The sequence below is a fragment of the Ochotona curzoniae genome, unplaced genomic scaffold (genome assembly GCF_017591425.1).
Source record: "Ochotona curzoniae isolate NIBS_2020 unplaced genomic scaffold, NIBS_Ocur_1.0 scaffold_1852, whole genome shotgun sequence".
NCBI lineage: Eukaryota > Metazoa > Chordata > Mammalia > Lagomorpha > Ochotonidae > Ochotona > Ochotona curzoniae.
Window position 1 is genome coordinate 47,635,150 of NW_024467087.1, and position 17,688 is coordinate 47,652,837.

The window sequence follows — 17,688 nt, forward strand, 5'->3', positions numbered from 1 at the left end:
AGACTAGGAGATTTTGCTTTTCATTATCAGTTTTGATAACACATACACTTAACACTCACATGTCACACATGTTTACAAACTTGCATTGGTTTCACAAATGAGAGAAACTAACTACACAGTGAAACACAGCAGTTTTTGAGTTTGATTAGTCGTAGTCTTGTGGTAGAAAAGAACATGGTTCTTCTTTCTCTTCCTGGTACATTTTATACAATTCTCTAGTTTGATTCCATTTGATACAGACAGCTTTTGGGCAGCTTTACTACCACCACACATGCACCAGCTCTTCCAATGTTCATAGGGACCTCCTACAACAAAAAGAAGAAGAGAAAGACTGATGTCTGTCTTCAGCATAATATGGAATGTTGAAGTTGAAAAAGTTTGCTTTATCTTGTCCAACCAGCACTTGGTATAAAGGTAAGGGAAACTCCAAAGAATAGTATAGAATAGCTGTTAGAATAACATGGAACTGAACTGAAGGATCAGGTAATCTTACATATGTTTTAGTGTGCTAATATTCTCACTTAAAAAACTACACCTAATATTACATTATCTCCTAAGGCTATTTTTTCAGGCTTAAGTGAAATAATAACTGACAGGAATTTGGCATAGTTATAATCTGTCAGGTCTCTAACTCCTTTCAGGATCACATAAACAATGATACAGACAAAATACATTTTAGGACTCTCAGCTACTCCTCTGTAATCTTACGAAAAGCAAATTCCACAGATTCAGCCAAAATATTTTGGTTATTGTTTTTGATGTAACCTCTTTTTTTCTTCTTTTGAATCTTTCACTTCTGGTGTGTTTTAAGTATGGATACAGAGTTAATAATTACCTGTATAATAGGATTTGAGGATTTCTGAGATCCTTAATTAATCAGATTTTTGAAGGAGACAGAAACTCACTAGCAAATATTATTAACATTTACATATTTAAAACAGCAGCTAGCTCTACCCTGAAGAATATAGAGTAGCTCGAGTCAGTGCAAAGTGAAATTACGTACTTAAACACAAAGTTCACCTGATCATGGAGATTGGTAGAGAATTTTTGGTGTTTCATCTTTAATAATCTATTGTTTGGTTAACAAAAATGTCCGCAGGAATTTTGCCTAGGACTATTACCGGCAAAACTATCCAAACAGTACAATTCTCATTTAGAACCTCCAAGATGTCCTTTCATTGCTCCTTTTTGTATCTTTCTTGGAATTTGTTCCATCAGATGACCAGTGCTTTTGAAAGCGTTCAAATCTGATCCCCTGTTGTATGTCACATTCCTTGAATGATTAAGAAAATTACAAGTATTGTGATTTAAACAATGTTTCTAAACAAAGGAAACTGAAGGTTTTCTCCTGGGCAGCAACCAATAAAAAAATCAGACATTTGCAGAAGACATTACTGTTTGGCTTTCAAGTACACAAAAAGACATAAAAAAGTTGGCTAAGGTACATCTCTTGAATATTCAATCTCCTTCACTCCAAGAGAATTGTCTTTTCCCTTCTGCTTAAGTATTGATGGATTCTGTTCATGGTCAATTAGGTCAGTTAGTAGTACTTTAAGATAAAATACCTAATATGTATTTTGTGTTGGTTAAGTCTTAGGAAGAAAAGGGAATTTATTCCAAGAATACATTTTAAAATCTTTTTTTAAAAGATGAAATATACTGATATGAACATTTTTATAGATTACCTGTTTCCATTCATTTTTCTGTGCATCATAAGACTCAACAGTGTTCAAATAAGTATGACCATCATATCCTCCAACCACATAAAGCTTGTCTCCAAGGGGGCAAACAGCAACAGCATCTCGAGGAACACTCAGTGGTGCCACAGTTGACCAGGAGTCATTTTTTGGATTATACCTTGAAACGATTAGGAAGCGCGGTAGTGTTACAACAGAAAACAATAGATATAAATAAATGAAAATAATAGGTACGAATAAATGGAAAATAGTATGCTTAAATAAAATGCCAACTACTCTAAAATATGGAATTACAAACATTATCCCATTCATATCAGGTATAGATTGACAAGTAAATGTTAAAAATAGGTATATGAAAAATTCTCTTTAACCACCAGAGGTCTCTCAAAGCATTTGAAAGAAAGTATTTCCTCTCTGATCCCACACATTTCTTTTTACAATACTCCACTTATGTTTGGGAACATTCGAACATTGAGAGCATATCATTATATGGAAAATGCCCCTTTCATGCAGTGTTCTGCTTAGAAAGCTTTTGTTTTTGTTACTCCTTGTTCTTCAAGGTTATACTTGAGTTGCTTGATCCCATTTGTGTAAGAAAGAGTGTTCTATGCCTCAACGGGTTCACGTGCCTTGCTAAAGTTTAGACTATCCTAAAATCTGCCAAGTTCAGTAAAAATTATGCTTCAATACAATAAACTGCTAAATACTAAAATGAAAATAGACATGAGATAGCTGAATGGTATCCTATAGCCAATTTAAGGTAGATAGAAGCCAGCTGTATACAAACTATAATTGAAACGTTAATGAAGTAGTCTCAGGATGCGGTTAAGAACTCGCACTCTCCAACATATCAGTCACTCAATACAATGTTAATTAACCCCATAATGTTGGAAACTGTTGCTGATGTTATGTTATGGCATTTAATTGGTCAGAACAATAATCTGCCAGCTATGTCTCCAGACCAGAGTTGGTCTCCCCAAGAAACTGCTGAATTCAGCTGGGCAATAAGATACTGGACACTATGCAAGGCACATGCTTGCATTGAAAGAAACAAGATTAGATTTGAACTGTAATACTGCAATAAGGTGGAGCAATCCACCATGGGGGGAGGGCACGGGGAGAGGATGGGGGAACATCAGAGCCTATGAAACGTTTTTATAAAATGAAATGCAATAAAAAATATGTAAATAAAAAAATAAAGTTCATGCTTTAATATAATGGTCTTTATGGTCTTTACAGAATGTATTACACTAGTCTTAAATATTGTTTTCAGTTACAATAACGTCAGGATTATCATGTGTTTCCCTTCTGAGAGTTTTTATTTATCTTCATAGGAGTTGCTCTGCAACCACTCCCCGCCCTCCCATTTTAATCTGAGGTTAACTCCTTATTTAGACACAAGACAGCTGAATAGTAATCCATAGCCATTTTAAGATGTATAGAACCCGGTTGTATACAAACTAAAATTGAAAAGTCAATGAAGAAGTCACAGGATGTGGTTAAGAACTTGCATCTTTTAACATATTGGTTACTCAATACCATGTCAATTAATTCCATAACATTATAAATTGTTGCTGATGTTACGTTGGAGCTTTTAATCAATTGGGATGATACTCTGCAGGCTCTACCTTCAGACCAGAGATGGTCTCCCCATGAAGCGGTTGAAATTATCAGGACAATAAGATGCTGGACTCTATGCTTGGTACATGCTTTCAATGAAAGAATCTCAACTGAACTTGAACTGTGGTAATGCAACAAGATGGAGGAATCCATCATGGGGGGAGGGTTTGGGGAGGGGTCGGGGGAATCCCAGTGCTTATAAAACTGTGTCACATAATGCAATGTAATTAACAATAATAATACCCTTTTCAATAATCAGAAGGAGCAACACTTCAGTAAGTCATGGTAGTTAAAGTCCTCTCTGTTGAGGTCACCTGGGTCTTGACAATAAGGAAGCCCCAATAAAAACCCTCATCAATAAGGACATCTTTAGTGATTAGTGATAGAAAAGTTCCTTGCCATCAGCAATGTGAGATATGTACCTCCCAGGATATAACCCATACTGTAGCTGTTGTCAGTTTCCACCTGTTCAATAAATTTAACTCTGCGTGCTTCTGTTCTACTACTAATGAGTTCTTCACTGCCTGGGACACTAGTTTCAAAAGGCTGTTTCCCATGATACTATACAGGATTATTTTCTTAAATTTTGAAGTCTATTTAAAATAATATATAACACTGAAATCTAAAAAGGGGTGAGGAAACAAGAAACTCACATAATTATACATGGAAATGATTTCATATTGACCTATTTGTTAAAGCTCAATGAAAAAATTTTTGAAAATGCATTCCTATTTATCAAATTCCACTGATTTATTTATGTTGCAATTATATCATCTAATTTCATCTTTTGCCTTTTAAATCACATTCTAGTCTTCTTTCAGCTTACATATGAAATTTCCTTAACAGGAATTAAAAAAAAATTTTTGTTAAATTACATATATAATTTGAAAGGTAGCAAGTAGATAGAAAGGCCAAGAAAGAATCATCTTCTGGTTCACTCTCCAAATGCCCAAATAGCCAGAGCTGAAACAGACAAAACTCATGAGCCCAGAATTGAATTTGGGTCTTCCACATGGTTTTCAATGACAGAAGTAGTTGAGCCACTGCCTGCTGCCTCCCAGGGGTGTACGTTAACAAGGAGTTGAAGCTGGTTTCTGAATGGAGAAATCTAGACTCAAATCAGATACACTGATGTTAATGACCTGCTATATCAAAAACCTTCCCCAGAAATATTTTAATACTAGCTGAACTGAGCAATAATTGAGGTAATCTTAATGCCCTTATATGTTATTGTTATTTATCAGAGCACCTTAAATGCCAATGTTGTAATAAAACAAAATCCAGAACCGGAAAAGCCATCTGTGATCAAGTTAAGAACAATGTTTAGAATAATTACTACTAATTGATGTTATACTCAGCCAGTAATTGGGGTACACCTATAAATATGAATAGTGAGCCGAAACTCACAAAAGGATTTTCTTATAGCTTTCTGCCCAAAGACTCAAGACATTTCAGCATGCTCTTGAAAATCAACACTCATAATTTAGCTAATGTTCACATTATGTGGTTACTGCTTGAATAATGACAGGACTGTTAAATCTTTTCAAGACGGAGTTTTGGCAACCTAACAAGCATCTATAGACACAGAGGAGCGATCATTAAAGAGCTGCAACACATTCAAATGAAAATAACTTAGCTTCTTTTTAGCTTTTCAGTCTTCCTTACTTAGAATATAAATACGTGTACGCTTATGGAAATAAAATTGAGCCTGAAAGTCAAGAGAATTAGTCATGGATTTATATTCCCACCTAGGGTAATTTGGGATAATTTGTTTGACTTCTTTGCTTCAATTTTCTCATTAGTGTTACAGAAATGATAATCCCTGACCCAACTAGTGTGATAGATTTAGAAACCTTTAATTTAAATGATTATCTTAAGTAATTGGATAAGAGACTCCTAAGGTAGTGGGCTGGCCAACAGTGTTTTAGGACACAATAGCAGCAGAAATAAAAAAGTCCAAGTTACAGAAAATGAGGATTATCTGATTTCCAAAATGTTCAAATAATTTGCTTTCCACTGACAAGTTTATTTTGCAGCTCTGCCTGTGTGGAAATTATTAAAAACTCAGTTCATTTGTGACTGCTTTTCATAATGAACTGGGGTCCGATATAGTGCCTAGAATGCAGATTCTAGGTGTCTTAAGGTGTCACATGAAAATTGATATCCTGAATTGAGAATGGTGCACCTGGTCCTACCTGGACCTTAGCCGCTAGCCCTTCAAGGTCTCCAGACACAGGGGAACATTTCATTCTTCAATAGATACCATCCTGATGTCTGGTCTTGAGGGATTTCTTTTCCTGGAATTACAGGTCTGAGGAAAAGGTAACTAACCCCCAAGCTGACTGGAACTGTTTGCCAAAATCAAAACTGCCTGAATGACACATTATCACTGACTAACAAGTGAGAGCCACTAGCATTGCAAACCAACCAGAGAAAAGGACATGAACTGAGCAGGCCCAAAGCCAATAACTTTATCCCAATCCCTATATAGTTGTTAGGGACTCAAATGCTTGAGACACCATCTGCTGCCTTCTAGGTATAAAAGCTGTACTCAGGCAGAGGCAATGTGACATGCAATGTAGCTTAATTTGCTATGCCAGAAATCAGCTAAAATCAGTTATTTTAATCTTTGAAGATTAAGCTTTTAGCATGAGCCATTTAAGCATTGTCAAGGAAAATAACAATAAAGAGATAAAATTAATAATCATAATAGTAGTACTGATTAAAAATTAGCTATTATTTGGGAAATGAAATGCAAGATCAGAGAACATGCAAACACCAAGAGAAGCCTGAAAAAAATCCCGATCCTCTTGTTTCACTGATTCCAGGAGTAGAACATGACCTATGAATCCCTGATGGCCCCCTCATGCATGAAACCAAACTGTAAGGTTGGGAAAGAAGTTTATTATCTAAAATGCCCATTTTCAACAAAATATGAAAGAAAATGCAAAGGAAAAAATGCAAAGCTCAATTAAAAGAACATGATGAATCTTTAGAAATACTTAAAAAGTCAGGAGGAAGGAGTCAGTGTGGTACAGGAAGATCAGCTGCTACTTGTGATTTCAAGTCCTGGCTGCTCCACTTTTTCTTTTTGTTTGTTGATTCTTCAAAATTGATTTTGAAAGGCTGAGTTACAGGGGATAGGGAGACAGAGAGATCTTCCATCTAGTCCATTCCCCAGATGGCTGCAATGGCCAACACTTGACCAGCCTGAAAGCAGGAACCATAAGTCGCATCTGAGTCTCCAATGTGTTTGGCATGGGTGCAAATACTGAAAGCCTGGGACAAGGTCTGTTGTTTTTCCCAGGTCATTAGCAGGGAGCTGGATCAGAAGTGGAGCAGCCAGGACTTCAACAGACACACATAGAAGATGTTGGTAAGACTGGTAGCAGTGTTACCTGATATGCCACAACACAGGTTCACATGTCCCTATTCCCCAACCTTTCTAATACACTTCTAATTCAATTTCCCACTAATGAACCTGGGAACTCAGTCAAAAGCCCCTGGAACCCACATGGGAGACCTGAATGGAATTCTAGGCCTGGCACTGTCCCCACAGTTGCAGGCAACTGGGGTTTGGCCACTAGATGGAAGACCTCTCTGTCTCTCCACCTCTGTCAAATATTTACAAAATATAAGGATCTTACTTGCAAGACAAATCAATTGAAAGGGCTACCTTGTTCATGCTTTGAGTTAAAAGGAAGCCACAATGAATGGAAAGAACTCAGGAATAAAATAAAATTAAGTAATGAGAATGTGGAAAAAGCAACAATTTATAAGAAATATCGAAACAGAAATTTTGCAGTTGAAAGTAAAATGAAATAACTGTCTCACAATATTCACTAGAGAAGTTCAGTAAGAGACTTGAGATGTAGAAGACTGGATAAATGAACTTGACGACCGATGATTAGAAATGATTGTAGTCTAAGGAGCAAAAATAACAACAGAAAAGGAACAGAGTATGCTACACTTTGGCTATTGCTTTCATATTTTCCTAAATGTTTAAGTGGAAGAGACTTGGCCTCAGGGTGGTGCTGTTGATAAAGCATGAATACCTGAATCAACTATAGTGTTTAGATGGCATGTCTCACGGGTGGTCCTTTGGTCACTGGAGGCATTCTCAAAAGGTTGATTATAAATTCTTTGCTCTCTCAGTGTGTCCCGGCTTGCTCTGCATACATTCCACCATTTACTACTCATCAGATAGGACCACCAGATTTTGGACTGTGAACCTCCGATACCATACAATTAAATAAATCTTCATTTCTTCATCAGTAGCTTGTCATAGACTAAATCTAAGTATGGGAATCAGATTAATATAGTACCTAAGGGACTAACAAAATAGATAAGTGCATATGTTGCGACGATCTCAGAAGAGAAAGAGTACTTAATCTTTATGTGTTACTTCAAATAATTATTGCTGATATTTGCTGTAGTAATAACTGAAAATCTCTGAAAAGACTATAGCCTATAATCTAATTGTGTAAAGGCAAAGAGGCAATCTTAATAGCAGGGAAAGTAAATTCACACTAATACAGAATTCTCTAAATTATCAGTAGGAACATTGAAAGATGAAAGGTAATGAGAAGACACTTAAGATGCTGAAAGATGCACATGGAGTATAGACAGTATATCAGAGCCTGCAGAAGACACCTGGAACCATAACAGAAGACAGAGGACAGGACAAATTGATCAACTACCCCAGCCAAGTGTTGGCAGTTGAATATCTGGGCAAACAGGGACTCTAAGGTGGACTATGTCAGCCAGTGGAGTCTGGAGAGATTTCATCCTGATAAGTGACAGGATCGACAGCAATGCAGAACTGCTGAGCTATCAAAACCTCTTGAGCAGGACCCTTGGAGCATGCCCTACATTGGGGACCCTGGGATGGTTGGGAGTCTGGGTGTGGCTTCTCCGCTTATCTCTCCCCCTCCCCCAGATAAAGGAAGGAAAAAAGAGAATGTGGAAACAATTATCTCACCCACTTTCCTCTAGCTCTTGATGCTTTGCACTCTAATTAACTATTTAAAAATCATCAAAACTACAACTTTAAAAAAAAGATGCTAAAAGAAAAAAAAAAGCATTTGAAAACGTGTCAGAAACTGTATGTGACTAATGTATCCAGCAAAACTAAATATTATGAGTATAGAAGTTCATTTCCACTAGATCATCCCTAGTGAAACTGAGTTGTAACAAAAGGAACCCAGGCAATAAATTGAAATTACATGGAATTATAAAGTTCTCAGGTAAATGTAACTACATGAACAAATATAAACTGATGCTGTAGAAATTTTGATTAACAATTCTACTTATTATCTTTCTATAAGTTTTAAAAGACAGCAGCCAAAAAATTATAAACCATGGTAATGGGTACATGAAACAGAAAAGTGTAACATTAATAGTATACGTATTATATTTAAGGAAAGTAGTTTAAAATGTTTTGATGTGACAGAAGTTAGGTTGGTATTAGCTTAACAGAGACTAGGAAATCTTTAAAATGTTATATGTAATCATCATGGTGACTACAAAGAAAATACTTAGAGGGTAACTGTAGCAAAGCAATTAGAGGCAAATCACAACTTGTCAGTTTGTGTCAATTAAACACAAAGAAAAACTGAAAGGGAAGAAATAAAAACCAGAAGACAATAGGATAACAGGAAACAAAGTACATTGGGTTCTTTCCTATTAGCATTAGTTTAAATGGATATGTGTTCAAAATCCTCAATCAGAAGACATTTATTGGAAGAATGCATTGTTAAAAAACAGTATCCAATTATGTATTGTTTACAAGAAATTGATCTTAGATTCTAAATCTTAGGGCATACTTAAATCAAAAGTGAAGGAATAGACAAAGATAATCAGTGCAAAGACACGTCAGAAGATGCAGAGGGACTACATAAACATTATACCAAATAGATTTGAAGACAGCAACTGTTACAAAAGATAAGGGGAAAATGTTATATAATACTAAAAATGTTTAATTCATACAAATATATAAAAATAAGTGCAAACTTATGTTAACTACCACTGGAGCCACTATATATGTGAAGCAGACATTAACAGAATTATAGGGAGAAACAAAATCCACAATAATAAAAGTAGGAAGATTCAATTCCTCACTTTTAATAATAATGTATTAAAAATTAGAGTATCAGTGAGTTGCTACAGAAAGCAAACATTACAGACCAATGATCCTAACACATTTAGGCAATCTACCCCTTAGAGCAGAAGCCATGTTTATCTAAGAAATATGAAACATTTTCAGAAGAGATAAAATGTTATACCACAACATAAACCTTAATAAACTTAAAAAGGCTGAACACATACAAGGTGCTCTTTTGTGACAATAAAAAGAAAGTAGAAATCAAGTGTAGACAGGAAACTGAAAGATACATGGAATTAAAGAATATATTCTTAATCAAAGTTCAAAAACTCATAAGGATAATCAAAATATATTTTATGACAAAAGAAAGCATGACATACCAAATTTTATACTATGAAGAAAGAAAACTGGTAAATGAAAAACATTTATGGCCACAGATATTTACATTAGAAAGAGAGAAATGAGGGCTGGCTTCTTCAGTACAATGGATTAACACTGCCTTGGACGTTGATACCCTATATGGATATTGGTTTGAGTCCCAGTTGCTGCACTTCCTATACAGCTCCCTCCTAAGATGCATGGAAAGGCAGTGGAAGATGGCGCAAGTACTTGGGCCTCTGCATCTATGTAGGAGACCTGGATGGAGTTCCAGGCCCATGACTTCAGCCTGGCCCAGCTCAACCACTGCCATCATGGCCATTTGGGGAGTGAATCAGAGGATGGATGATCTCTGTCTCACCATCTGTCTTTGTAACTCTGCTTTTTTTTTTTTTAAGAGACAGAAATATTATAAGTCAGCAGCCAGTTTATAACTGAGAAACTGGAAAAGGAGCAAACTAAACCTAACACTAGTAGAAGGAAATGATTAAGAAGAAAGATTAAAGGACATACAAATAATACAAAGAGTAAAGAACAACAGAGAAAGTCAAAGAGGTGAGTGCTTCATTTAGGGGTTTCTCTGTCCACATTCTACATTTGCATGCCACCATCTGATACATACCTTTGGCTCCCGAGTCTGGATAATGCAGACCCTGGGAGGCAATAGTGAAGGCTCAACAATTGGGTTTTTGACACTCAGAAGAAACAACTGTGTGTGTAGTTCCTTGCTCCTGGCTTTGGGCCTGACCCAGTCCTTAATGTTGCAATCATTGAGGAGTGAATCAGCAGAAGGGAGCAAATTATTTTTCAAAGACTTATTTATTTATTTGAAAGTATAAGTTACAAAGAGGGGGACAGAGAGACAGATCTTTCGTTTTCTGTGTTATTCCCCTAATGGCTAAAATGGTCAATGCCTAGGCAGTCTGAAGTCAGGAGCTAGGCATTTCTTCCCAGTCTCTCACATGGATGGCAGGGTACCAAGCACGTGTACCATCTTCTGTTTCTTGTTACAGGCTATTTTGGGGGAATTGGATTGGAAACAGAATGGTCAGAACATAAACTGGTACCCATATGGGATGCTGGCATTGAAAGTGACAGCTTTACCTGCTATACCAAAATGATGACCCTAATAAATAAGTTTTAAAATTCAAAATATATGGCCTGGTACAATGGCTCAATAGGCTTATCTTCCTCCTCCATTTGCCAGGATTCCATATGGGCACCTGTTCGTGTCCAGGCTGCTCCACTTCCCACCCAGCTCCCACATCTGTGCCCTGGGAAGGTGACAGAGGGTCGTCCAAAGCCTTGGATCCCTGTGCCCCTGGGGGGAGACCCGGAAGAAGCTCTAGGCTCCTGGATTCAGATGGGCTCAGCTCTAGCCATTGCAGCTACTTGGGGCGTGAATCAATGGATTTAGGATCTTCTTTGTCTCTCCTCTGTGTAAATCTGCCTTTCCAGTTAAAATGAATAAATCTTTTCAAAATTTAAACCACGAAACCAATAAAGCTGATCCTTTAAAATGATCAATAAATATACAACCTTTAATACAAATTGAATAAGAAAATGAGAAGACTCAAATAGGTGAAATGAGTGTTGGAACCAAAAGATATATACTACATGTTGTTCTTCAAATCGGGAAACAATTAAAGTTGATCTCATGGAAGTAAAGAAAGGGAGAATGGTCATTAATGAGGAAAATAAAAAAGAATGGAGGATGAGAGAAAGATTGGAAATGGATATTAAAGCACAGTTTGGTAGAGGTAGTAAATTCTAGCCTTATAACATCATAGGAAATTATCATTCATCATAATTTATTTATGAATCTTCTAAAGGGGTTTCAAGAGTTTCCAACATAAAGAAATGATAAATGTTAAAGGGGATATAAGTGCTAATTTTCCACATATAGTTAGTGGAAATTGTATACATGAATTTAATTATCACTTTGTATGACATAAATATGTACAATTGCTTTGCATTGATTAGAATAATTGGAAAAGTGTATTACTATCAATTTTACAGGAAAATGAAAGGATTATGGGATTACTAGGAGTAATTGTACACCAACAATCTGAGTGAAATAGGTGAAATGGGTACGTTTCTAGAAACATACAAATTAATAAGAATGAATTACGAAGAAATAGAAATTGTGAATAGAAGAACACAGGAAATTAAATTAGTGATCAAAAACTTCCCAATGAAGAGAAGTCTAGGATAGACAACATTACTAATGGATTTTTCCTAACATTTAAAGAAATTTCAAACCTCTTCAGATGTTTCCAAAAATTTAAGATGAAATAAACTTTGCAATTTTATTTAAAAGTATTGCCATAATGCAAGTATAAACAGCCCAGAAATAAATATATCTCATATACCTAGAAAATTGTTTTGTCAATGCCATTCAATGTGGAAAACAGAATATTTTCAACAAATGTTTAAGGGGATATTGGCTCTTCAGTTGAAAAATAAAATAGGTGTTTCTTTACCCCATATACAAAAATTAACATAAATGGATACAAGACCTAAATTTCAGGGTCAAAATTACAAAACTTTAAGAAGGAAACACAGATGGAAAGCTTCATGACACTAGATTTGGCAAACTTTTTTTTTTGCATATAATATGGAGAATGCAATAAGCAAGAAACAAAATTGACTTAATCAGTTCTTAAAATGTACAACAAAGAATATTGTTAAGTTAGCAAAAAGGCAACTGTTCAAGTTGCTTTTACAGTCTTAAAAATTGGTTCAGATGCTTGTCTTTTGCTGTTGAATGATAAAGTTCTTTATCTTTTTTCTAAAGAATATATAGAGTGACTAGACTTCCAGCCTACTGGTTTGGACATTAGTATCCCACATCAGAGTACCTGACTTCCACATTTATCTCTGGTTCCTCACTCCAATTTCCTGCTAATGCACACTCTGAGAGATAGTGACATGCTAGTGATGGATCAGGTAGATGGGCCCCTATCAATCACATGGAAGGTCTGGACTGAATTCTCACCTCCAGGCTTCAGCCCTGGCCCAGCCTCAGCTGTGTGTAAGCATTTGGGAGACCGAACCAGCAGATAAGAACACCTTCTCTTTTTCTCTGTCTCTATGCTTTTCAAATAAAGGAATTACACTAAACAAAGATATATAGATGGCCAATAGTATTTGATAATCAACACCGCTATCCTTGCAGCAAAAGCAAATCACAACCTCAAAGAGACAATACTTCACAAAATACTTACTGCACCAGAGTCATCGTTCACAAGATTATTAACATGTATTTTGGAATATTTCTTTTTATGTTTTAGTCCTCTCTTTGAAAGATGACTTGAGATTAGAAGTAGACATATAGTCTATAGCCATACTACCCTGAACGCACCCGATCTCATCTGATCTTGGAAGTTAAGCAGGGTCGGGCCTGGTTAGTGCTTGGATGGGAGAAGTAGACATATGTTCATTTGAGTCTTTGATTGGATTGCATGATATACCTCAGCACAAAACTGCCTCACTTTTCATCATTTGTCTTAGTATTTTTAGAGACTTATTTGTCCATTTGTTTGGAAGACAAAGAGATAGGTAGAGAGAGGGAAGACACACGCGTGCACAAAGAGGCAGAGAGACAAAGCGAAAGGCAAAGACAGGGAGAGAGAGTCTCCATCTGCAGCTGCAGTCAAATGCCCACAACAACCAAGGCTGTGCCAGAAGAAAGAAGAGCCAAGCACTCCATTCAGGCCTCCAGAGATGCAAGTACTTGGGCCATCACCTTCTGCCTCTCAGAATACATGACCAGGAAGCTGGATCTGAAGCAGTGTAGTCAACATGTGAAGAACACCTAGTATGGCCTGTGGGCATTACCAGTGACAAGTTAACCTGCGGTGGCACAATGAGAGAATGCCCTTGAGAGAACACACACACACACACATTTACTCTGGATCTAAGTGAACAAGGAGAAATTTTTCCAAAATATGTTGGGCTTAAGATTAAGCATAAAATTTAAGAACGAGTCCACTAAGATTAACACTTAGGTAGAAGTCTGCTTTTCGCCAGTTCAAAAATGTTTCATTTCTGAAAAAAAGGTAATGACATCATCACATGCATGAATAAATAGGAACATCTTACCTTTCCACACAGTCAGAAAGCCTGGAGCAATGATTAGAAGCTGGGGCATCATGACCCCCTACAACATACAAGAACCCATTGTGTGTAGCAACTCCCACACCTCCACGTCTTTTGGACATTGGAGCACACAGACTCCACTTGTTAGTGTGTGGGTCAAAGCATTCCATTGATTTATGGCAGGAATTTCCATCACGTCCACCAATAGCATATAATCTGTGGGGAGAAAAAAAAGAATGTAAAACTGTGTGTATATGTACAGAAAATGCATACAATGAATACGTGAGAAATTTACAAAAAGCATTTCAAATTTCTGAAATTTCTGCTTTTAGGCTCTCATTCCTCATTGTTTTGTAGTAAAAAACCCAAATTTGCTAAGGTACAGAGAGATAGGAGAGATTTGTTCAAACTACTCTACCTAAGTACTCCCTCCTTCATTTGTTTTGTTAAATTACTTTGGCACAATAAATTAAATTATTTCATGGGGAATACTGCATATAGAAAAGAACAGTATTTCAAATAAGGTGGTAAAATAGTTCCCCCAAATGTTAAAATTATAGCCAGGTACAATACCTAAAATCAGAATCCCTGTTGTTTTCACAAATTTATTTAGGGCAAAAATAGTATTAGTAAGGAGGCATTCACAGAATAAATTAAGGAATCAAAATCTAGAGACTGAATCCTTCCTTGAAAGAGATATTTGTTGTTGCATTTCTCAAAATTTGAAATGCTAAATCTTCTGATGGGCAGTATTTTTAACATACTTTTAAATTAATTTTACATGAATAAAGAAGATAAATATCAATCATGTATCTGTAATTGCTTTTCATGCTAAATTTTTAAGAATAGCAACCTAACAAAGCATAATTAAGTCCAATTTGATGATTTCAGACTGTTCAACAATAGACAGAGGATGACCTTGCTGAATCAACTGGTATCATTAAAAAGCGGGCAGAGATGGTCAAATTTGAGAGTGTATTCCTAAAGCATTACAAATCTCATTAACTATAGATACTTCTTGTTTATTCTTACGTGAGATGCCAAAGCAAGTATGTGCTGAAATTTCTACTGAGCCAAATTCTGTGATGGAGATTGGCTCTAGCCATGTTAAATGCAGACACACATAAGACTGTCTTTTGCCACTACCTGATCCTATGTTTGAAACTTATCATTCAAATCCCTCTTATATTCTGGCATTTGTCCCAAAGGTTCCCATGTCTGGACAGGATATAATTAGTTGCTTAATTTTAGCTCTCAGGAACCTCTAATATCACCATGCTTTAGTATATATATCTTACTTTTGTCACATAGACTCCAACTCAGCAAGTCATAAATTTGAATATTTAAGAAGGTAAAACTAGGTAGAATTCTACAGTGGGAAACTACATGTTTGCTCAGGAGAGAGATGATTTTTTTTTAAAAAAAGCCTTTTTCCTTGTTATCAATACTCTCAAACCAGTTTTGATGAATTAAGATTAAGTTAATGAGAGAAGTTGTAGTTTCTTGGAGGGAAACTAGAATCGGTTTGACTACAAACTAATTCATTTGAGTAAAAATCCCCCTCTCATATTTAGTAGGGACATAAGTCACCCACGGAACTTGTTAAAATGAAGATTCTGATTCAGAAAATTGGGGGCCTGTCCAAGATTCAGTAATTCTGAGGAGCTATCAAGCAACATTAATGCTGCTGGTCCCAGAAATGTACTTTGATTCTTTGACAGGAAAGAGTCCCAGCATAGCAAGTGGAGGATTCACAAAGAGCAAAACAAAACAAACAAGAAAAAGGTTTTTCATCATTGATAGCAAGAATGGCCTGGCTTAAATGGATCATGTTCCCAAAGATCCGTACTATACTAGCTGGGAAGCAGAAAGCATGCATGTCTGGACTTACTTGTTATTTAATGCAACAACACCAACTGTGCTTCTAGAAGTTGACATACTGGCCACATAATTCCATTGGCGTCCCTCAGGATCCCATCTTTCCACAGTATTTAGATAACTCCATCCATCATGGCCACCTACAGCATACATTGGTCCTCCAAGTGTGGCTACACCTAAAGAATAAAAACACTATATGGGATCACCCAAGTATTCCACAGAGTGACTACTGCTTCCATTTGTAAGCAGTTGATTAATGGAAAATTTGTGTTTTGCTTCTGAAATACCGAAAGTATTTTGTGAGTCTGCTATATAGTTAAATATGTTCTTCCAACCCCCTAGAAACTGTGTCCTAACTGTGGTAATCAAAAGTATCATCCTCATTGCACTGAAGTCATCTGAAGTAGTGAAGCGGATTTTTTTGTTGGTATGTAATAAGAATGGGAAGCTGCATTTTTTTCGCTGGTATAATTTCAATGTAGTTTTTTAAATTTTATGTACAGGGTAGGTAAGATGTGATATTTGTTCTAAGCTATACCTTAGAATTGTAGGCTGACTATAGTAAACCTTTACAATCATATTAAAAATACAGTGACAAAATAGATTCGTGTGATATAAATAACTAGACAGGTCTTCATGAGGTTGAGTTGGAAATTTGTTCTATTAGATATTATTAATAGTCCTTTTGTGTTTCTCTTCTCTGAGAATTCACATAATTGCCTTTTGCCGTTACCTTCTTTACCATTCCAATCGGCCTCTTGGTGATATATCCTCATCCCTTCTCTTAACTATTTACTAACATTGATTTGGGAAAAGCTAGCTATTTTTTTCTCTGTAGGATTTGCTTTCTAAGTTATGAGTAGGAATTATACTGACACAACTGAACTAATTGTATAGTGTCATTTGGCAGAAAAAATTTATCACAATAATTGGAGAAAACAATGCTGGTCCTTAATCTGCTGCTATTCAGCTGTGCAAAAGCAATTCTTAATGAATGTAATTTTTTCTGTTTAACAAATATGTAATGAAAACAAATGGGGGCTAGTATGAGCAGAGATGTACCCTGGAAATTATTCAGGAGAATCAGTTTGTCTATGTCCCCAAAGCCCTACTCCATCTTTTTAAAAAATTCTTGGGATCTGCTGAGTTGAGTAAAACTTAGAGCTTTTCAGTCAAAGTTGTTTTCACGTATCTATCTATCTAGAGAATATATATTGTATAATCATATTATAATATAATAAGATTAATTATATTGTATAATACTATAATATATTATATAATATAAAATACATATAATATATGACATATTATATATAACATGTACCATATACAATAACATACACCATATATGACATATATAATGTATTATATATGCAATACATAATATATAATATATGCAATATGATATATGTAATATGTGACATATGGGGCATGTGATATACGATACATGTAATATATGATTTATGATACATGTAATATGTCATATATGGTATATGCAATATATCATATATATGTAATATATTAAATATGATTTATGTAATGTTAAATATGATATATGTAATATATGATTTATGACACATGCAATATGTTATATATATGTGATATATGACATATTTATCATGCAATGTATGACATATGTAATACGTGACTTATGATACATGTAATATGTTAAATATGATACATGAAATATACATGATCTATGTAATATGTAATGTATGGCATATGTAATATGTGTCATATGTAACATGTAATATACAGTATATGTAATATATGACATGTGATATGATTTATGATACATGTGATATGTAACATGAAATATGTAAGATATGACATATGTGATATGTGATATATGTGATAAATAATATATGATATGTGTAATATATAATATGTGATATATAATATATGACACAT

General features: G+C 35.5%; 1 protein-coding gene across 1 annotated transcript in view; it reads right to left on the reverse strand.

Annotated features, from left to right (window-relative positions):
• Positions 1–215: 215 nt before the first annotated feature.
• KLHL4 (kelch like family member 4) overlaps positions 216–17,688 on the reverse strand; it is an 84,895-nt gene continuing 67,422 nt past the window's right edge. Inside the window, exons 8-11 of the mRNA XM_040999580.1 lie at positions 15,791–15,953; positions 13,903–14,115; positions 1,686–1,857; positions 216–305 (exon numbers count right to left, since the gene is read on the reverse strand). Coding sequence (XP_040855514.1) covers positions 216–305; positions 1,686–1,857; positions 13,903–14,115; positions 15,791–15,953 — 638 coding nt within the window. The remainder of the gene's footprint in view (positions 306–1,685; positions 1,858–13,902; positions 14,116–15,790; positions 15,954–17,688) is intronic.